We start from the raw sequence: 18,459 nt of genomic DNA, 5'->3' as shown, positions 1-18,459 counted from the left end.
GCTATCAGAACCATCCAGAAGGAACACAATATCCTTTTTGGCTGTGTCAACTGAGAAAAGACAGGAGGACAAAAATTAAAATCCTTTGCAAAACTGACACTGCTGGACTGATCATGGAATTGTGGACAACTTTGTTGAAAGCAACTAGCACCGCCTACTTCAATTTTATACGGTAGCAAAGCAGACTAGCACCTCTCTCTTAATGCACATGTGGAGCTAAACAAGAATCAGACTTCACATTTTTTAACTCTGTGTAGGAGGAACAAGCCAGGTGGCGTTTCAGGCCAACAAAGGCTGTGCTTTTCAACATACCAGTTACGGGTGGTGTTTCTGGGGTGACATCAATAACCACATCCTCCACGGAGGACTGAAGTTGCTGTTGGATACTGGGAAGGTCAGTGAATTCAGATACGGATAGAGCATAACTGGGACTGTGGGATATCTTCTGCAGTTCTCTACTATCAGAGCCCCTGGTTCCAACTGCAAAGGTCAAGACACCCATCTGTTTGAGAGCAGAGGCCGGTTCATCAACACTGTCAGCAGACTTTCCACCACTCAGCAATATTAGGACCTGTGGAACTCCTTCCAGGCGTCTGCTTCCAGCAGAGGCCGTGAAGACGTTGTCCCTCAAATACTGGAGGGCTGCTCCAGTGTTGAGAGGTCTTCCACCTTTGTGCCTCAAACCTCTGACAGAGTCGAGGACATCGCCTTTCGTTGTGTAAGTGTTCAGATAGAACTGGACAGCTGGATCTCTGCTGTACTGAACCACTGAGACACGGTCTTTGTTGTCATCCACACTGAGTGTCTCTACTACTCTTTGGACAAATTCTCGCATAGCTGGGAACCCACTTCTAGTACTATCAGAGCCATCCAACAAGAACACAACATCCCTTCCTTGTGGCCGCCTCTCCTCTGGGAAACATAAAATTTGAGACATATTTAGGTTCATGTCCAGTGTTTCTTAGGTAAAAGTCAGAAGACAAAAGCTAATCTCAGCGTTTTTATCATGCTCTATTAATGATGGCACACCTGTTTTGTCAAAGTGGCACTGGCTGACTTCGACTTGGTAAAATACACCTTAACAAAGTTCAATTTGCGCACTACCATGATGTTGGAATATAAAAATGGGTCACTTCCTTACCAGTTACTGTTGGTGTGATGGGTGTGGCTCTCACAATCACGGTCTGCATTACAGAGGAGAGCTGTTCTTGGACATTTGGGAGGTCAGTGAAGTCAGACACTGACAGAGCATAACTAGGCTCATATGATATCTTCTGCAGCTCCCTAATGTCGGAGCTTCTTGTTCCAATGCCAACCACAACGATGCCCTCCTGTTTGAGAGCAGAGGCCGGGCTATCTACATTGTCGGAAGACCTTCCGCCGTTTAGCAGGATCAACATCTGTGGAACGCCCTGCAGGCGTCGACTCCCGGAGGAGTTTGTAAAGACGTTGTCCCTGACGTATTGCAGGGCTGCCCCGGTGTAAAGGGGTCTGCCTCCTCTGTGTTTCAGCCCTCTGACCGCATCCACAATATCCTCTTTTGTGGTGTATGTATTCAGATAGAAATTGACCTCGGCATCTCTGCCGTACTGGATCACAGAGACACGGTCTTTGTTTTGTCCCACATTGAGCTTCTCCACAACTCTCTCAACAAAATCACGCATGGCAGGGAAGCCATTCCTTGTGCTATCAGAACCATCCAGAAGGAACACAATATCCTTTTTGGCTGTGTCAACTGAGAAAAGACAGGAGGACAAAAATTAAAATCCTTTGCAAAACTGACACTGCTGGACTGATCATGGAATTGTGGACAACTTTGTTGAAAGCAACTAGCACCGCCTACTTCAATTTTATACGGTAGCAAAGCAGACTAGCACCTCTCTCTTAATGCACATGTGGAGCTAAACAAGAATCAGACTTCACATTTTTTAACTCTGTGTAGGAGGAACAAGCCAGGTGGCGTTTCAGGCCAACAAAGGCTGTGCTTTTCAACATACCAGTTACGGGTGGTGTTTCTGGGGTGACATCAATAACCACATCCTCCACGGAGGACTGAAGTTGCTGTTGGATAATGGGAAGGTCAGTGAATTCAGATACGGATAGAGCATAACTGGGACTGTGGGATATCTTCTGCAGTTCTCTACTATCAGAGCCCATGGTTCCAACTGCAAAGGTCAAGACACCCATCTGTTTGAGAGCAGAGGCCGGTTCATCAACACTGTCAGCAGACTTTCCACCACTCAGCAATATTAGGACCTGTGGAACTCCTTCCAGGCGTCTGCTTCCAGCAGAGGCCGTGAAGACGTTGTCCCTCAAATACTGGAGGGCTGCTCCAGTGTTGAGAGGTCTTCCACCTTTGTGCCTCAAACCTCTGACAGAGTCGAGGACATCGCCTTTCGTTGTGTAAGTGTTCAGATAGAACTGGACAGCTGGATCTCTGCTGTACTGAACCACTGAGACACGGTCTTTGTTGTCATCCACACTGAGTGTCTCTACTACTCTTTGGACAAATTCTCGCATAGCTGGGAACCCACTTCTAGTACTATCAGAGCCATCCAACAAGAACACAACATCCCTTCCTTGTGGCCGCCTCTCCTCTGGGAAACATAAAATTTGAGACATATTTAGGTTCATGTCCAGTGTTTCTTAGGTAAAAGTCAGAAGACAAAAGCTAATCTCAGCGTTTTTATCATGCTCTATTAATGATGGCACACCTGTTTTGTCAAAGTGGCACTGGCTGACTTCGACTTGGTAAAATACACCTTAACAAAGTTCAATTTGCGCACTACCATGATGTTGGAATATAAAAATGGGTCACTTCCTTACCAGTTACTGTTGGTGTGATGGGTGTGGCTCTCACAATCACGGTCTGCATTACAGAGGAGAGCTGTTCTTGGACATTTGGGAGGTCAGTGAAGTCAGACACTGACAGAGCATAACTAGGCTCATATGATATCTTCTGCAGCTCCCTAATGTCGGAGCTTCTTGTTCCAATGCCAACCACAACGATGCCCTCCTGTTTGAGAGCAGAGGCCGGGCTATCTACATTGTCGGAAGACCTTCCGCCGTTTAGCAGGATCAACATCTGTGGAACGCCCTGCAGGCGTCGACTCCCGGAGGAGTTTGTAAAGACGTTGTCCCTGACGTATTGCAGGGCTGCCCCGGTGTAAAGGGGTCTGCCTCCTCTGTGTTTCAGCCCTCTGACCGCATCCACAATATCCTCTTTTGTGATGTATGTATTCAGATAGAAATTGACCTCGGCATCTCTGCCGTACTGGATCACAGAGACACGGTCTTTGTTTTGTCCCACATTGAGCTTCTCCACAACTCTCTCAACAAAATCACGCATGGCAGGGAAGCCATTCCTTGTGCTATCAGAACCATCCAGAAGGAACACAATATCCTTTTTGGCTGTGTCAACTGAGAAAAGACAGGAGGACAAAAATTAAAATCCTTTGCAAAACTGACACTGCTGGACTGATCATGGAATTGTGGACAACTTTGTTGAAAGCAACTAGCACCGCCTACTTCAATTTTATACGGTAGCAAAGCAGACTAGCACCTCTCTCTTAATGCACATGTGGAGCTAAACAAGAATCAGACTTCACATTTTTTAACTCTGTGTAGGAGGAACAAGCCAGGTGGCGTTTCAGGCCAACAAAGGCTGTGCTTTTCAACATACCAGTTACGGGTGGTGTTTCTGGGGTGACATCAATAACCACATCCTCCACGGAGGACTGAAGTTGCTGTTGGATACTGGGAAGGTCAGTGAATTCAGATACGGATAGAGCATAACTGGGACTGTGGGATATCTTCTGCAGTTCTCTACTATCAGAGCCCCTGGTTCCAACTGCAAAGGTCAAGACACCCATCTGTTTGAGAGCAGAGGCCGGTTCATCAACACTGTCAGCAGACTTTCCACCACTCAGCAATATTAGGACCTGTGGAACTCCTTCCAGGCGTCTGCTTCCAGCAGAGGCCGTGAAGACGTTGTCCCTCAAATACTGGAGGGCTGCTCCAGTGTTGAGAGGTCTTCCACCTTTGTGCCTCAAACCTCTGACAGAGTCGAGGACATCGCCTTTCGTTGTGTAAGTGTTCAGATAGAACTGGACAGCTGGATCTCTGCTGTACTGAACCACTGAGACACGGTCTTTGTTGTCATCCACACTGAGTGTCTCTACTACTCTTTGGACAAATTCTCGAATAGCTGGGAACCCACTTCTAGTACTATCAGAGCCATCCAACAAGAACACAACATCCCTTCCTTGTGGCCGCCTCTCCTCTGGGAAACATAAAATTTGAGACATATTTAGGTTCATGTCCAGTGTTTCTTAGGTAAAAGTCAGAAGACAAAAGCTAATCTCAGCGTTTTTATCATGCTCTATTAATGATGGCACACCTGTTTTGTCAAAGTGGCACTGGCTGACTTCGACTTGGTAAAATACACCTTAACAAAGTTCAATTTGCGCACTACCATGATGTTGGAATATAAAAATGGGTCACTTCCTTACCAGTTACTGTTGGTGTGATGGGTGTGGCTCTCACAATCACGGTCTGCATTACAGAGGAGAGCTGTTCTTGGACATTTGGGAGGTCAGTGAAGTCAGACACTGACAGAGCATAACTAGGCTCATATGATATCTTCTGCAGCTCCCTAATGTCGGAGCTTCTTGTTCCAATGCCAACCACAACGATGCCCTCCTGTTTGAGAGCAGAGGCCGGGCTATCTACATTGTCGGAAGACCTTCCGCCGTTTAGCAGGATCAACATCTGTGGAACGCCCTGCAGGCGTCGACTCCCGGAGGAGTTTGTAAAGACGTTGTCCCTGACGTATTGCAGGGCTGCCCCGGTGTAAAGGGGTCTGCCTCCTCTGTGTTTCAGCCCTCTGACCGCATCCACAATATCCTCTTTTGTGGTGTATGTGTTCAGATAGAAATTGACCTCGGCATCTCTGCCGTACTGGATCACAGAGACACGGTCTTTGTTTTGTCCCACATTGAGCTTCTCCACAACTCTCTCAACAAAATCACGCATGGCAGGGAAGCCATTCCTTGTGCTATCAGAACCATCCAGAAGGAACACAATATCCTTTTTGGCTGTGTCAACTGAGAAAAGACAGGAGGACAAAAATTAAAATCCTTTGCAAAACTGACACTGCTGGACTGATCATGGAATTGTGGACAACTTTGTTGAAAGCAACTAGCACCGCCTACTTCAATTTTATACGGTAGCAAAGCAGACTAGCACCTCTCTCTTAATGCACATGTGGAGCTAAACAAGAATCAGACTTCACATTTTTTAACTCTGTGTAGGAGGAACAAGCCAGGTGGCGTTTCAGGCCAACAAAGGCTGTGCTTTTCAACATACCAGTTACGGGTGGTGTTTCTGGGGTGACATCAATAACCACATCCTCCACGGAGGACTGAAGTTGCTGTTGGATACTGGGAAGGTCAGTGAATTCAGATACGGATAGAGCATAACTGGGACTGTGGGATATCTTCTGCAGTTCTCTACTATCAGAGCCCCTGGTTCCAACTGCAAAGGTCAAGACACCCATCTGTTTGAGAGCAGAGGCCGGTTCATCAACACTGTCAGCAGACTTTCCACCACTCAGCAATATTAGGACCTGTGGAACTCCTTCCAGGCGTCTGCTTCCAGCAGAGGCCGTGAAGACGTTGTCCCTCAAATACTGGAGGGCTGCTCCAGTGTTGAGAGGTCTTCCACCTTTGTGCCTCAAACCTCTGACAGAGTCGAGGACATCGCCTTTCGTTGTGTAAGTGTTCAGATAGAACTGGACAGCTGGATCTCTGCTGTACTGAACCACTGAGACACGGTCTTTGTTGTCATCCACACTGAGTGTCTCTACTACTCTTTGGACAAATTCTCGCATAGCTGGGAACCCACTTCTAGTACTATCAGAGCCATCCAACAAGAACACAACATCCCTTCCTTGTGGCCGCCTCTCCTCTGGGAAACATAAAATTTGAGACATATTTAGGTTCATGTCCAGTGTTTCTTAGGTAAAAGTCAGAAGACAAAAGCTAATCTCAGCGTTTTTATCATGCTCTATTAATGATGGCACACCTGTTTTGTCAAAGTGGCACTGGCTGACTTCGACTTGGTAAAATACACCTTAACAAAGTTCAATTTGCGCACTACCATGATGTTGGAATATAAAAATGGGTCACTTCCTTACCAGTTACTGTTGGTGTGATGGGTGTGGCTCTCACAATCACGGTCTGCATTACAGAGGAGAGCTGTTCTTGGACATTTGGGAGGTCAGTGAAGTCAGACACTGACAGAGCATAACTAGGCTCATATGATATCTTCTGCAGCTCCCTAATGTCGGAGCTTCTTGTTCCAATGCCAACCACAACGATGCCCTCCTGTTTGAGAGCAGAGGCCGGGCTATCTACATTGTCGTAAGACCTTCCGCCGTTTAGCAGGATCAACATCTGTGGAACGCCCTGCAGGCGTCTACTCCCGGAGGAGTTTGTAAAGACGTTGTCCCTGACGTATTGCAGGGCTGCCCCGGTGTAAAGGGGTCTGCCTCCTCTGTGTTTCAGCCCTCTGACCGCATCCACAATATCCTCTTTTGTGGTGTATGTGTTCAGATAGAAATTGACCTCGGCATCTCTGCCGTACTGGACCACAGAGACACGGTCTTTGTTTTGTCCCACATTGAGCTTCTCCACAACTCTCTCAACAAAATCACGCATGGCAGGGAAGCCATTCCTTGTGCTATCAGAACCATCCAGAAGGAACACAATATCCTTTTTGGCTGTGTCAACTGAGAAAAGACAGGAGGACAAAAATTAAAATCCTTTGCAAAACTGACACTGCTGGACTGATCATGGAATTGTGGACAACTTTGTTGAAAGCAACTAGCACCGCCTACTTCAATTTTATACGGTAGCAAAGCAGACTAGCACCTCTCTCTTAATGCACATGTGGAGCTAAACAAGAATCAGACTTCACATTTTTTAACTCTGTGTAGGAGGAACAAGCCAGGTGGCGTTTCAGGCCAACAAAGGCTGTGCTTTTCAACATACCAGTTACGGGTGGTGTTTCTGGGGTGACATCAATAACCACATCCTCCACGGAGGACTGAAGTTGCTGTTGGATACTGGGAAGGTCAGTGAATTCAGATACGGATAGAGCATAACTGGGACTGTGGGATATCTTCTGCAGTTCTCTACTATCAGAGCCCCTGGTTCCAACTGCAAAGGTCAAGACACCCATCTGTTTGAGAGCAGAGGCCGGTTCATCAACACTGTCAGCAGACTTTCCACCACTCAGCAATATTAGGACCTGTGGAACTCCTTCCAGGCGTCTGCTTCCAGCAGAGGCCGTGAAGACGTTGTCCCTCAAATACTGGAGGGCTGCTCCAGTGTTGAGAGGTCTTCCACCTTTGTGCCTCAAACCTCTGACAGAGTCGAGGACATCGCCTTTCGTTGTGTAAGTGTTCAGATAGAACTGGACAGCTGGATCTCTGCTGTACTGAACCACTGAGACACGGTCTTTGTTGTCATCCACACTGAGTGTCTCTACTACTCTTTGGACAAATTCTCGCATAGCTGGGAACCCACTTCTAGTACTATCAGAGCCATCCAACAAGAACACAACATCCCTTCCTTGTGGCCGCCTCTCCTCTGGGGAACATAAAATTTGAGACATATTTAGGTTCATGTCCAGTGTTTCTTAGGTAAAAGTCAGAAGACAAAAGCTAATCTCAGCGTTTTTATCATGCTCTATTAATGCTGGCACATCTGTTTTGTCAAAGTGGCACTGGCTGACTTCGACTTGGTAAAATACACCTTAACAAAGTTCAATTTGCGCACTACCATGATGTTGGAATATAAAAATGGGTCACTTCCTTACCAGTTACTGTTGGTGTGATGGGTGTGGCTCTCACAATCACGGTCTGCATTACAGAGGAGAGCTGTTCTTGGACATTTGGGAGGTCAGTGAAGTCAGACACTGACAGAGCATAACTAGGCTCATATGATATCTTCTGCAGCTCCCTAATGTCGGAGCTTCTTGTTCCAATGGCAACCACAACGATGCCCTCCTGTTTGAGAGCAGAGGCCGGGCTATCTACATTGTCGGAAGACCTTCCGCCGTTTAGCAGGATCAACATCTGTGGAACGCCCTGCAGGCGTCGACTCCCGGAGGAGTTTGTAAAGACGTTGTCCCTGACGTATTGCAGGGCTGCCCCGGTGTAAAGGGGTCTGCCTCCTCTGTGTTTCAGCCCTCTGACCGCATCCACAATATCCTCTTTTGTGGTGTATGTGTTCAGATAGAAATTGACCTCGGCATCTCTGCCGTACTGGACCACAGAGACACGGTCTTTGTTTTGTCCCACATTGAGCTTCTCCACAACTCTCTCAACAAAATCACGCATGGCAGGGAAGCCATTCCTTGTGCTATCAGAACCATCCAGAAGGAACACAATATCCTTTTTGGCTGTGTCAACTGAGAAAAGACAGGAGGACAAAAATTAAAATCCTTTGCAAAACTGACACTGCTGGACTGATCATGGAATTGTGGACAACTTTGTTGAAAGCAACTAGCACCGCCTACTTCAATTTTATACGGTAGCAAAGCAGACTAGCACCTCTCTCTTAATGCACATGTGGAGCTAAACAGGAATCAGACTTCACATTTTTTAACTCTGTGTAGGAGGAACAAGCCAGGTGGCGTTTCAGGCCAACAAAGGCTGTGCTTTTCAACATACCAGTTACGGGTGGTGTTTCTGGGGTGACATCAATAACCACATCCTCCACGGAGGACTGAAGTTGCTGTTGGATACTGGGAAGGTCAGTGAATTCAGATACGGATAGAGCATAACTGGGACTGTGGGATATCTTCTGCAGTTCTCTACTATCAGAGCCCCTGGTTCCAACTGCAAAGGTCAAGACACCCATCTGTTTGAGAGCAGAGGCCGGTTCATCAACACTGTCAGCAGACTTTCCACCACTCAGCAATATTAGGACCTGTGGAACTCCTTCCAGGCGTCTGCTTCCAGCAGAGGCCGTGAAGACGTTGTCCCTCAAATACTGGAGGGCTGCTCCAGTGTTGAGAGGTCTTCCACCTATGTGCCTCAAACCTCTGACAGAGTCAAGGACATCGCCTTTCGTTGTGTAAGTGTTCAGATAGAACTGGACAGCTGGATCTCTGCTGTACTGAACCACTGAGACACGGTCTTTGTTGTCATCCACACTAAGTGTCTCTACTACTCTTTGGACAAATTCTCGCATAGCTGGGAACCCACTTCTAGAACTATCAGAGCCATCCAACAAGAACACAACATCCCTTCCTTGTGGCCGCCTCTCCTCTGGGGAACATAAAATTTGAGACATATTTAGGTTCATGTCCAGTGTTTCCCATGTAAAAATCTATTCATACCTTTCTCTGGGAACATGCTCTAACTCAAAAACATATTTCTTGGTCAAGGGAAAGTGTAACCCTCACACATCTTCCTTTAGGGGTAGGTGGGTCAATAATTATACAACCAATACTTGTTTTGAGTATGGATACTGAAAAAATAGAACACACCCTATTTGTCTCTCTGCTGCTGCCGCTACTGCACTGTGATCACCAGGGGTGTGAACTTAAGTCACAGGATTCACATGACATAGCATGACACAAATTTGATAACATTAGACTCGACTTCGCAAAATAAAAAAGACTTGCAACCTAACTTAGACTTTTAACACCAATGACTCATGACTTAACTTAGACTTGAGAATTTTGACTTTGAATGACTTGTTAGCTTCTTTCCCCCAAGCCCAGTGATTATAACTATCTTGTTTAAAAAGTGTGCCATTAATCAATTAATTTCTATAAATTTCCTGAATGAACTAACATTACTGCTATTCATTCCTAGCAAGTTAACACTTAATTCTGTAGATCCAATTTGTTTCAACTAATCTGACAGCATCTAATCAAGTTTCAGAAGAGAACCATCAAAACTTATGTTATATTACTTAGCTCCAGTTGGAAAAGATGATACCAAAGATAATTTTGATCATGAACAAAAACTGTGCAATGGTCAACAAAAAACTTTGACATTTGAAATAAGTAAAGGCTCTGTCATGGAAATGACATTAGCTTTGGTGAAGAAGTGCATTATAAATGGTTTAGGTCTCAAAACCAAAAGTTTAGGACAGGGGACTTGATTTGAGACTTGAGTTGAAAGACTTGAGATTTACTTGTGGTTTGCAAAACTATGACTTGGTCTCACCTCTGATGATCACTTAATTAGTTCTGAGAACTCATACATCAGATACTTGTTTTTCATATTTAAAAATGGTCATGTGTTAAATTGGGTTGAACAAAAGATAGTGAAAAATAAATGCTTAACAATTCTTATTATTATTCTTACCAGTCACTCCTGTTTTTGAAATTTCATTTTTCAATTTGTCTCCTGTAATTGCAGCAGTGACTTGCTCTTGTATAATTGGAAGTTCAGCCATTTCAGAAACTGATAAAGTGTAACTTGGATCATGTGATAGCTTCTCCATTTCCCTGTGGTCAGAATTTTTTGTTCCAATGGTTAGTATTGTGACACCACTTTCTTTTAGAGAAGCAACAGGCAAATCCACACTGTCACTTGATGGCCCACTATTTAAAACAACAAGGATTCGTGGTATATTTGCAGTATATCTGCTCCCTGAAGCAGCCGTAAATACATCTTCTTCAACATATTTTAGAGCTGCACCCATTTTGAGAGGTCTTCCACCTTTGTGTGAGAGCCTTCTGACAGCAGATAGGACATCTTCCTTCCTCATGAATGAATTCAGAAAGAAATTGGCTAGTGCCACATTGCTGTACTGAATTACAGCAGCTCTGTCTTTATTTGGTCCAATGTCAAGTCTTTCTATTACTTTATACAGGAAATCTTGAATGGCTGAAAATCCATCTCTTGTATTATCAGATCCATCCAAAAGAAAGACTATGTCCCTTCCTTTTGCATCACTTTGCTCTGTTGATGAGAAGATGCATTTTTTATTATGTTAGTCCCAATCATTAAAAATACATTCACAGCTAAAGTTTATTTATTTAAAAAATATTTAAATAATCTAAATGCTTACCTGCTGTAGTTTCCTCCTCAACTCCCATTTGACTGAGACGACTCATCAAACTTTGTTGAATACGAGGGAGATTTACAAAGTCAGGGACCGAATAAGCATAATTAGGGTCAGATGAAATGACTTGCATCTCAGCTGAATTTGACATTCTTGACCCAACTGCAAATGTGATAACCCCTGCAGCCTTTAGCATACTTGCTGGGCCTCGGGGAGAATCTCTAGATCTTCCACCAGCCAGTATAACAAGTATCTGCTGAGCACCTTCATGTTGCCGACCTCCAGCATTTGAAACAAATACATTATCCCTCACAAATTGCAGTGCGGAGCCAATGTACTGAGGCCTTCCCCCTTTTGGTTTTAGGTTGGCAACATGCTTAAGGACATCATTTCTTGTATTGTAAGTATTCAGATTGAAATTGAGTTCAGCATTATTGCTATACTGTACAACAGCAACTTTATCTTTTCCTTGGTCTAGGTCTAAGCTGTCGACCATTTTTGCAACAAATTCACGTATAGCAGAGAATCTACTCCTGACGTCATCAGATCCATCAATGAGAAAGACGATATCTCTATTCTTTCTGGAGGTGGAACCTAGAAAAGTCCACAATCGTGTAAACTGCGTTAGTTAACAATTCAGCAGGAATCTGTACATATATACTATCAATGAATTAATACTTGCTTTCACTCACCTACACCAGGGCTGACGATGGCTTTGTGAGATGCAATGCCTGAGAGTAACTGCTCTCTCACAAGAGGAAAGTCAGTAACCTCCTTGATAAAATACTTGGCTCTGGGACTGTGTGCTAATTGCTCCATCTCCAAACTATCCGCATTATTCACTCCAACACTGTAAAGGACAATTCCTGCATTTTTCAGTCGGTCCACTGGACCAAAGACATCATCTTCTGACTTTCTCCCACTTAAGAGTATCAGTATCTGTGGGACTCCCTGCTGGGCTCTGCTTCCAGATGAAGCAGTGAACACATTGTTCGTCACATAATCAAGGGCTACACCAGTGTTCAAATTGAATCCTCCTTTCAGTTTGACATTGCTCAAATGACTCAATACATCGTCCTTCTGTGAGTATGTGTTCAGGAGAAAATCAGTAGTGGGCTCTGTGCTGTACTGAGTCAAAGCAACTTGCACTTTGCTTGGCCCAATTTCTGTTTGCTTCACAAACTCTCTGACAAAATCCAAAATTTGTCTTTCCTTTGCTCTCACATCATCAGATCCATCAAGGAGAAAAACAATATCAGCACTCTTAACTTCCAATTCTGACATTGTGGAAGAGTCTGAAATGGATGAAACATACATTTTACAAAACCAACATCTTTGCTGTAAAGAGAGACCATTTAAAACCCACGGTATATAACAATACAACTTTCATGTCAATGTAGAAGATATCTCTAGAATGTTAAAATGTAAATTATGTCTCTACTTCTTACCAATAACAGTTGGAAATTCAGTTGTTTCTTGAGCACCCCTTAATGTGGCTTCCACAGATGGATGGATGTTTTGCAAATTGTTGAAGTTTGTGACATGAAAATAGTGTGCTGGCGTGAAAGAGATGGTTTGCATTTCCAAAGTATCTGCATTCTTTGTTCCAAAAGTAAAAGTCTTAATTTCGTTTTCTTTGAGTGACTGTGCTGGTCCTCTGACATCATCCCCTGATCTCCCACCGCTAAATACATACAGATATTGCGGGACTGATTCTGCATGTCTGCCTCCAACTGAAGCGGAAAAGACATTGTCTCTGACAAACTGAAGTGCTTTGCCAATGTTGAGGGGTCTTCCAAACTTATGCCTCATTGTTCCAATGGAATTGAGCACATCATTCTTGGATGAATAGGAATTCAAATAGAAATTGGCTGTGGTATCACGACTGTATTGAACAACAGCCACTTGGTCTCTGTTCTCACCTATATTTAAACCTTCAACAACTTTTTCAACAAAACTCCGTATGTCTTCAAAACCATTTCGTGAGTCATATGATCCATCAATAAGAAATACTACATCTTGTTTCTTAGAATCTGCAACGAAGACAAAAGTGTAGAAACAAAGCCATTGTGATTTTCTGCAGTTAACAGGTAAGTGGCTACAGTGACAGTCCCCCATAATTAAGCCATTAGCCCAAACAATAATCAGTTTAAAAGTTTAAAAGTTAACAACATAACATCTTACCAAAACCCTTTGTGAGAGTGGGTTGCTCTACATTGTGTGAAGCCTCTCTTAGCAATGAAAACAAATCCTGCTTAGCAGTTGGAAGCTCCTCGTAATCACTTATTGAGAGTGCATATTTGGGCTCATGAGATATTGTCTGCAGCTCTAGGGTGTCAGCATCAGTTGTTCCAATGGCAATTGGAATGACACCAATCTCTTTCAGCATTCTGACAGGGGTTCTTATGTCATCTTCAGATCTTCCACCACTCAGCAGTATGAGTATCTGTGGAACTCCCTCAAGGAGTCTACTTCCTGAATTAGAGGTAAATACATGGTCCCGCACATACTGAAGAGCTGCTCCAATGTTGTGAGGATAACCTCCTTTGTGACTCAGGCCTCTTATTGCATCAAGAACATCATCCTCTGTTGTGTAACGTCTCAAGTTAAAATTAGTCTCTGCTGTGTTGCTGTACTGGACCACAGCCACATGATCTTTGTTTGCGTCAATGTTTAGGTCCATCATTACTTTCTGCACAAAGTCTTTAATGTCTGGGAATCTTTGTTGAGAATCATCAGTGCCATCGAGCAAAAAAACAATGTCTCTTCTGCTGGGATCTGTAATCACACAGGCATTCAAACAAATTGGGTGATGTTGCAATTTTGTAATGAAAAATGTTTAATCCCTGCAAGTAACTTGCTCTGCTATTTTAGTGCACAATTTTATTGAGACAAACAATGCCGCAGTTTCTTTGCTTGACAAACTTGGATGAAACTGCCAAAACAGCATGGAGGAGAAGTCTAGTTTAACAGTTACTGTGACCAAAATGATAAGCTTGATTTGCTTAGCTTGGTTTTCATCATTATTGAAGTGGGCCAACAATGGTGAATAGAGGAAAGTGGTTGAAAATGTTAACTGTTACAATCATTATTAAATGACAAGTATTAACTTAATTAATTTTTTCACAGTGATAACTTTAATGTCTGTACAGACTTATTTCAGTAATTAATAATTAATAATAATTAATCTTGTGGAAATTTGCCTTACCAAGTGATAAGCTAACTGGCTTGCCCAGGTAGCTTGCTCAGTATCACTGTGAACACACAGTTAATGTGGTCACTGAAGCAGCTGTTTAGTATTCACATAGTTACACAGAGAGTATGCAGCTCTCACTTTACAGCCCTAAAGTGCTTTAGTTAATGCTAATGTCAGTTACAAGTCACAAATATGCACGAAAAAGCTGAAATACAACTGATGACTCTGGTTTTTGACCGGAGCCATGTAGTGGTCAACCCCCTCCCACCACCTTGCAGTGCATCAGCCTCAACGGCTGGCGACACGAGACTAGTGGGGTTAAAACTGCAGACTATACCACATGAGAAAAGACATATTAAAAGATTGATTTGGGGATTTTATGAATTCATATTGGACCAATTGAATGACAATGGAAAATTGAATCCCTTCATTGATTTTTTAACCTAGCCCAATTTACGATAATCTGACAATGCATGACGTTATGCATGCATACAACATACAACATGAAGTCATTACAGTTATTACAGTCTTACCATACAATGCTGGTTTGATAGCAGGAGTGTCACCCTTTTTGATGGCAGAAAGTATTTGTCGTTCAACGTCTGGTAGATCACTGGAGTCTGCCACAAAGAAAGTACGACTAGCTTCCTGTGACACAGACTGAATTTCAAGGGTATCTGCATTCTTTGTTCCAACCACAAATACCATCACACCAATTCCTTTCAGGTTTTCGACAGCATTTTGGACATCATCACTGGACCGTCCACCAGTTAAGAGAACCAAAATCTGAGGGACACCTTGTTGATGCCTACTTCCAGAAGAGGCTGTAAAAACATTATCCTTAACATACTGAAGGGCTGCACCAGTATTGAGGGGTCTGCCTCCTTTATGCCTCAGAATTCCCACATTGTCAATAACACTCTGCTGTGTTTTATGTGTGTTCAGAAAAAATTCAACAGAGGGCTCTCTGCTGTATTGCACTACTGAAACACGATCTTTGTTCTCATCCACATTGAGTTTCTCCACCATTCTCTCAACAAAGCCAAGCATTGCTTCAAAGTCATTTTGCATTTCATCCGAGGAATCCAGTAAAACTACAATATCACGCTGAATGGATTCTGTTTGAGCTGCAGAAACTTTGACAGACACAAGAATGATCCTCAGTTAGAGTTACACATCAAGTTATAGATAGATAGATAGATAGATAGATAGATAGATAGATAGATAGTCTTACCTAGACCATTCTGTGGTTTTGGTCTTGGCTGCTGTCGAGGCACCCTTTTCACAAATGACACAAGTTGCTGATGGATGCTCCCAATATCATCAAACCGGAGCACAGAAAAGGCGTAGGAAGGGTTATGTGCAATCATTTGGTGTTCAAGTATGTCAGCATTTCTTGTACCTACACAGAATGAAACAACTTTGTCCTGTTTTAGAGCTGCAGCAGCACTTGCGACATCATCTTGAGATCTTCCCCCACTCAACAGAATCAGTATCTGAGGGACACCTTCTTGATGGCGACTCCCAGAAGAATCAGCAAAAGCATTATTCCTCACATAGTTGAGAGCTGCACCAGTGTTGCGCGGTTGGCCCCCTTTATGGTTCAGCTGCTTGACAGCAGCAAGTACATCTTGTTTTTCTGTGTAGATGTTCAAACTGAAATCTGTCTGTGGATCTCTGCTATACTGGACCACAGAAACACGGTCTTTGTTCTCACCAACACTGAGTGCCTCTACAACTCTTTGGACAAAACTTTTCATTGCTGGGAAGCCACTTCGTGTATCATCGGACCCATCCAATAGAAACACTATGTCTCTTTGTGGGGACTCTAATTCAACTAGAAAAGAATAGGAAAACTTTGTTCAAGAATCAGTCATATAGCATGAGCTAAAACATATTGTGATAAAAGCATTTCACATGACATGGTTGGTAAAGCCATAAGAGCTGGTAATCAAAATTCAAACAAAGTGAACAAGGTGTTAGATGCCAGAACATTTAAGAAAACTGGTAGATTAAGAAATTATTGAGAAGCTTGGAAATAACTAAAAGATAAGCATATTCCTCTTTCACAAATGAAAGATGGAGAAAGCAGGGGAAAAAAAATCAATATTCTAATTTCTAAAGATTTGGTCAATGATGTGATTATCATTGGCTCAAGGAAGAGCTTAGAATAGACAGAAAGGACATTCGCTGACTTGGAGCTGTCAAGAAAAGACTCTCAAGGGCACTAAACAAGGAAGAATGAGAGCCAAACAAGAGACAAGATAACCATGAAGATGTCTCTAGCCAGTGGCGACAGTTTGAGAGACATGAAACTGATCGAGTGACATTCTTCAGATGTTGATGCAGTTTCATTGCAATTCAAACTATGCAAGATCAAATATACTAAAATATAAGCAGGCAGTCAGTTTGATTCTCACGTACTTATGAGTGACAATTCTTACCTACAACAGTGGGAGGCTCAGTTTGTATTTCTGCCTGGACAAATGCAGCCATCTCGGGCTGAATGGACAAAAGTTCACCAAAGACAGGAAGGTTGAAAAGAAATCTGGGGGAGAAGGCAATTTTTTGAAGCTCCTCCTGTTTGGTGTTTTTCATTCCAATGGCGAAAGACAGAACACCGATTTGTTTTAAGTTTAATGCAGGTCCGGACACATCATCATTAGATTTCCCACCCGTCAGTAAAAACAGAATCTGAGGGACTCCCTCCAGGCGTCTACTCCCAGATGAAGCCGTGAAAATATGGTCTTGCACAAACTGTAGAGCAGCACCAGTATTCCGAGGACTTCCTCCTTTATGTCGAAGACTTCTTATAGCATAGATGATAGCCTTTTTAGATCTATGAGTTTGTAGGTTGAAGTAAACTGTGGCCTCATTGCTATACTGTACAACAGCGACTCGAACCTTCTCTTCATGTATGTCCAGCTCCTCTGCCATTCTTCTGATGAACTCTCGAATAGCTGGTAGTCCGTTTCTGGAGTCATCCGACCCATCAAGAAGAAATACTATGTCCCTCTTGTTGCTCCCTGCATCAACAAGGTGATACATTGATAGATAAAAAGAGAATTCATGATCTGTGTGTTGAAGTCTTTTCTACGCTCATCCTGATAAATATTTATCAGCATGAGCAAGTTCAGAGAAATAAAAAGAAAGATGAGCTCTGAAACGGTTACTTCAAGCAGAATTGCTAAGGAACCATCTTTTTATCAAAAAGATGTATGAAAGATTTGTAGACTCATCCTCAACATTGAGGTGGACACTGCAAAAAGGAAAGTGGTATAAAGGAGGCTACGTTCTTGAAAGCCAAAGAAATAAAGAGCAGTTGATTGAACAACAGAATAGATTTTCAGACAATCATGAATACAATGCAAAACAAATGTGCCAAAACATTTCATTATTGTTTATTAATGTATGAATCATGAATTATCATAACACTTGGAACTTATGTTAAATATTCTTGAGAGAAAAAAGTATATTAGAGAGTTAAACTTGTTATTCTGAAGACAAATAATGTAATGTTGCACTATAATTTTAGGCATGTATTTAAATGTGGAATTCTTACCTACTAAATCAGAGATTCCAGTCAAGGTTTCCTCAGTGTCTTTGTTTATGTTCAGTGCAGCAACAAGTTGTGATTTGATTGAGGGCAACTTGGAGAAATCAGTGACCTTGTATATGAAACCAGGTTTGAAGGCAATCATTTCCAACTCTGAAACTTTAGCATCTCCCACTCCAACCCCCACTGACACAATGTCATGCTCTTTAAGAGCAAAAGCTGGGCTTCTGACATTATCAGTGGATGGTTTAGAACTTAGAAGAATTAAAATCTGGGGCACTCCTTCAAGTCTTCTACTGCCCATTGAGGAGGTGAAGACACTGTGCCTCACAAACTGGAGAGCTCCCCCGATATTAAGGCGCATCCCACCCTTGTGCCTTAAATTATTTATGGCAATTAAAATGTCATTCTTTTCCTTGTGAGAATTCAGATCAAAGTTGACTTCAGGGGTATCAGCAAACTGCACCACAGACACTCTGTCTTGGCTCTCACCAATAGAGAGGCTCTCCACTATGCTTTTAACAAAGAGTTTTATCTCTGGGAATCCATTTCTTGTGTTATCAGAGCCATCAAGCAGGAACACAATATCTCTTTTTACAGCATTGCTTTGTACTGAG

At 43.1% G+C, this 18,459-nt stretch overlaps 1 protein-coding gene across 1 annotated transcript in view; it reads right to left on the bottom strand.

Moving 5' to 3' along the window:
* Positions 1-46: 46 nt before the first annotated feature.
* LOC146322494 (uncharacterized) overlaps positions 47-18,459 on the bottom strand; it is a 44,603-nt gene continuing 26,190 nt past the window's right edge. The window contains exons 8-27 of the mRNA XM_084725352.1: positions 17,849-18,454; positions 16,731-17,312; positions 15,521-16,123; positions 14,820-15,422; positions 13,275-13,868; positions 12,539-13,123; positions 11,783-12,385; positions 11,097-11,684; positions 10,388-10,987; positions 7,882-8,475; positions 7,053-7,652; positions 6,197-6,790; positions 5,368-5,967; positions 4,512-5,105; positions 3,683-4,282; positions 2,819-3,420; positions 1,986-2,595; positions 1,142-1,735; positions 249-912; positions 47-50 (exon numbers count right to left, since the gene is read on the bottom strand). Coding sequence (XP_084581478.1) covers positions 47-50; positions 249-912; positions 1,142-1,735; positions 1,986-2,595; positions 2,819-3,420; positions 3,683-4,282; positions 4,512-5,105; positions 5,368-5,967; positions 6,197-6,790; positions 7,053-7,652; positions 7,882-8,475; positions 10,388-10,987; positions 11,097-11,684; positions 11,783-12,385; positions 12,539-13,123; positions 13,275-13,868; positions 14,820-15,422; positions 15,521-16,123; positions 16,731-17,312; positions 17,849-18,454 — 11,420 coding nt within the window. The remainder of the gene's footprint in view (positions 51-248; positions 913-1,141; positions 1,736-1,985; positions 2,596-2,818; positions 3,421-3,682; positions 4,283-4,511; positions 5,106-5,367; positions 5,968-6,196; positions 6,791-7,052; positions 7,653-7,881; positions 8,476-10,387; positions 10,988-11,096; positions 11,685-11,782; positions 12,386-12,538; positions 13,124-13,274; positions 13,869-14,819; positions 15,423-15,520; positions 16,124-16,730; positions 17,313-17,848; positions 18,455-18,459) is intronic.

The sequence above is a fragment of the Lutjanus erythropterus genome, chromosome 8, assembly GCF_056507025.1.
Source record: "Lutjanus erythropterus isolate fLutEry1 chromosome 8, fLutEry1.hap2, whole genome shotgun sequence".
In the NCBI taxonomy this organism is placed as follows: Eukaryota; Metazoa; Chordata; class Actinopteri; order Lutjaniformes; family Lutjanidae; genus Lutjanus; species Lutjanus erythropterus.
Note: the sequence above shows the minus strand (reverse complement) of the source record. Positions and strands in the feature narration are given on the sequence as shown.